Source organism: Lygodium microphyllum, chromosome 18 (genome assembly GCF_053477565.2).
Source record: "Lygodium microphyllum isolate KBCC chromosome 18, Lygodium_microphyllum_v1.1.10, whole genome shotgun sequence".
In the NCBI taxonomy this organism is placed as follows: Eukaryota; Viridiplantae; Streptophyta; class Polypodiopsida; order Schizaeales; family Lygodiaceae; genus Lygodium; species Lygodium microphyllum.
The window spans coordinates 87897910-87901771 of NC_141152.1; the positions used below are offsets into that span (position 1 = coordinate 87897910).

At 52.5% G+C, this 3862-nt stretch overlaps 1 protein-coding gene across 1 annotated transcript; it reads right to left on the reverse strand.

Annotated features, from left to right (window-relative positions):
• Window positions 1-217: 217 nt before the first annotated feature.
• On the reverse strand, window positions 218-3435 carry LOC148021128 (cysteine-rich receptor-like protein kinase 2). Its single transcript, XM_087698969.1, has 6 exons — window positions 2319-3435; window positions 2066-2199; window positions 1758-1968; window positions 1430-1664; window positions 1189-1339; window positions 218-1067 (listed from the first exon to the last, which is right to left on the reverse strand). The coding sequence occupies exons 1-6, from the start codon at window positions 3373-3375 to the stop codon at window positions 810-812; spliced, it is 2046 nt and encodes a 681-aa protein (XP_087555095.1). The 5' UTR covers window positions 3376-3435; the 3' UTR covers window positions 218-809.
• Between the last annotated feature and the right edge of the window lie 427 nt (window positions 3436-3862).

Sequence of the window (3862 nt, forward strand, 5' to 3'; positions counted from 1 at the left end):
TTCTCTCTCTCTCTCCCCTTGTAGGTAGTCATCGAACTGAAGGGGCTAGTAGCCATTCACACAGGTAGAAGCTCTTCCATCGAGCATGCTCTCTCTCTCTCTCTCTCTCTCTCTCTCTCTCTCTCTCTCTCTCTCTCTCTCTCTCTCTACACACACACACACACACACACACACACGAACTAAAAGGGAAGGGAAAGAGAACATTTTGATCTAAAAGCTGGGAATGTATGAGAATAAGGTAGATGAAGCTTGATATCAATTTAAAGATTTAAGGATTAGTGAAGCCAAAAAAAAAACTCAAATAGATACATATGCACATACCATGTATTTTAGCACATGCTTTTATAGGACTATGGGCCTATGGCCATATTAATGCAAAGTAAAGTTGGGGTTCTAAAGTTTGGAACTGATCATTACATACCTCTTTGTCTCTTTTGCTTGACAATTCGTTCTTCCGTGACATCTTCCGTGAAATAATGATTGTGTGGCTTGTGGCATTGTGGTAAGTTAAACACTAGGCGTTCCGCGCCTAGACTCGCCCCAACGCTTTGCACGGGGGCGGGCGCGATTTTTGCGGGCGGGGGCAGGGACGGGTGTTGGACGCGTGGCACCTGCCCCCGCGTTCTCTTTTTTTCCTTGTGGGGGAGGTTGGGGGCTGCCACGTGGCACCCGCCCCCCACCTCTCCTTAACTAATAGTATAGATGTTGATAATATGTATGGGCCGCCATTCCTGGCGTGGGCAAGCGTAAAATACGACAGTGGCAATAGGCCGTCTGTCTAAGGCGCTGTATGATGTATCATTTCCTACCTACGGCGAACTGGATGTTGTCGAGTAGACTTCAAAGCCAGGGACGGTTGGCTTGGAAGGCAATGCCAGCAACTGAGACTGGCCGAGCAACATAGACCCTACCTCAGACATGCTGGGGCGGACGTTTGGCACAGTTTGTATGCACAGAAGAGCCACATGCACCACGCGAACTACCTGATCTGCATTCTCGATGCCGGACTTGCCCATCTTACGATCTAATAACTCGCCATGTTGTCTCCTCTCAAACGATGCCCATGCCTGCGACGCAATTTTATCATCATCATCACTATTATTATTCACGACTACATCCATAGCGATGCCATCGAATAACAGAAATCCGACTAGATTATGTTGTTTAAGCAACCAAGGTTCCCATTACCCAATCGAGCAAATGCTGCTTCTCCGGCAGCAAGGACTCGTCTATGATCCTCCTACCACTCACGATCTCCAGCACGAGTACACCGAAGCTGTAAACATCTGCCTTCTCCGTGAGCTGCCCACCAAGGGCGTACTCAGGTGCCACATACCCCCTTTTTCAATGGGAAACATGAGCTATATAAGCCTTAGATCTCCGAAAAGCAAAACGTAGAATTAACAAGAAGAGGGAAGAGGCGAATTACCGGGTTCCGGCAACCCCCGTAGTGACGTGAGTGACATCGTCCGAGAAGAATCTCGCCAGGCCGAAATCAGCAATTTTGGGGCTGAAATTGTTGTCAAGAAGGATGTTGCTGGCTTTGATGTCTCTGTGCACGATCTTGATGTGGGAATCTTCGTGGAGATAAGACAAGCCCCGGGCTATACCCACGATGATCTCGAACCGGGTTCCCCAGTCTAACCTCCGTGGTAGATCTGAGCCTGCATGGGCAAGTGTGCTTACTCCACATGTAAAAAATTTTCAATTGTATGTATCCCAAGACCTTAAGTGGTACAAGGATTGAGAGGATTTACCGAATACGAACAAGTCTAAGCTGCAGTTCGGAAGATACTCGTAGACGAGCAGGCGTTGTGAGCCTTCGACGCAGCATCCCAGCAGTTGGATGAGGTTCCGATGCTGGACAGTGGTGATGAGGTTGACCTCAGACAGGAACTGTGACGCGCCCTGACGGCTCTCGGAGGAGAGCGTCTTGATGGCCACCTCCTGGCCGGAAGCGAGGCGTCCCTGGGCAAAACGTTGACGGCACAGGGTGAGCGGCTATTATAATTTCTACACCCAGAACACCTCTGAGAGAGAGAGAGAGAGAGAGAGAGAGAGAGACCTTATAAACAGGACCGAATCCTCCTTCCCCTAGCTTGTACCTCGGATCGAAGTCGCTTGTTGCCTGTCGGAGCTCATCAAAAGTGAATTTCGTTGCTCCCTGCTGGAAGCGGTAAGGCAGGCTCGAAGACTTGTCTGCACATAGAACTCAACAGAGTATGCATTAGAAATACTGCAAGTTTACACGAGAAAACATGTATAACAATTTGTTGTCGGAGAGATGACAGAGCTCCGCAGGAGCTTCAGGGCCTTACCTCGAGTTTCGACGATGACCTGGCTTCGGATTCGGCGTTTCCTGCAAAGGAGGATGGCTGCAGCCGCAGTAGTAGCGAGGACGAGCACGCCCGCTACGGTGCTTCCCACCACGACGGAAACGGACGTGGACGACGTTTTCTTCTTCGGCCGATTGAAAGAAGAGGCCGGGGCCAGGGAATTAGCAGCTGGGGAAGGCGCAGGCGACAGGGATGCGTTAGAGGCGGCGGGGGTAGACGACGAGGCGTTGAAGAGGAGGGGGGTGTTGGAGAAGAGGTAGTAGCAGGTGACGAAGTAGACCCGGCCAGCGAGGGAGTCCTTGCAACTGGAGACCTGAGAGAGGCAGAAGGCGCACTGGGAGGGGGAGATGTAGCCCACGCACTGGGCGAGGGCGTAGGCGGTGGTCTGGCCGCTGCCACGTGTGGCGGCCCAGAACCCGGAATGGGAGGGTGCCTCCCGGGCGGTGAGGTTGAGGGCGGCGCCCAGATTGGCGCTGTAGAGCTGCGGAGAGCGGGAGCTGCTGCTGATGGTCCTGTTGTAGGTGGAGGAGCAGTTAATTTGCACGAGCGTGATCTCGGGGTCGTCCAGGAAGTTGTAGTTCTCGTAGCGCAGGTAGCAGCCCTGTAGAAGGATGCGCATGCCTATGGCCCTCCCGCAGGCGCCCGAATTCAAGATCGCCAACACGCAGTCGCGGCACTGCACCGGAGAGACGTCGCCCCTGCACTGGTACATCCCATACACATCCGACTCGTTTGATGAAGCGGACGTCACTGACTGCTTCCCGTAGAGAGATGTCGACGAGTCCTGCCGCAGCGCGCCCGTCACTTGGTTGAGATTAACTGCGAACGTGCTGCTGCTTCCGAATTCGGCCGTGTTGCAGAGCCGGTAGACCGAATCCGTAATAGCCGATTGGGCTTGAAGCGGGAGTTGCGTCGAACAACAGCACAGAACAACAACAAACGGGAGGAGCACGGATCCCGGCCAGCCATGCTGTAGTCCTCTTGCCATGGCTGATCGCAGAACTAGAGGAAAGCGCGCCTTGCTTTCATGGAGTGGCATGGGGTTCTTTCCTTTGTGCTGTTCAGTCCTTTGCTGTGTTTGTGACTCTTGTTGACTTGGACCTCGAAGACCCCTGTGGTCAGGATGCCGGAATCCGGACCATCGAAGATAGTTGCACAGTTTCACCATGGCCCACCAGCAAAAAGTTCATATGAACTTTTTGACAAGGTCGAACCCCGATGGGACGTGTACGTAGCAGCAGAATTGTATTATTAGGCTTTAGCGCTCCTTGTCTACTACCTAACGGCTCAGTCGAGACTCGATGGGACGTGTACGCAACACAAAAATTTTATTAGCGCTCCTCGGTCTACAAGCTCTAGAAGCCTCAAGCTAAGCGAGTGCAACACCCCCTCCTAACCCCATTGCCACTCCCACCCCATGGTCACACACTTGGGACTCACGGAGGGTTCATGTTAACACTCGCCTCCCCCTACTAGCACCCCCTCAAAACAGGGTTCTAACTCGATGTTAGTAGAGTGAAGCTGTG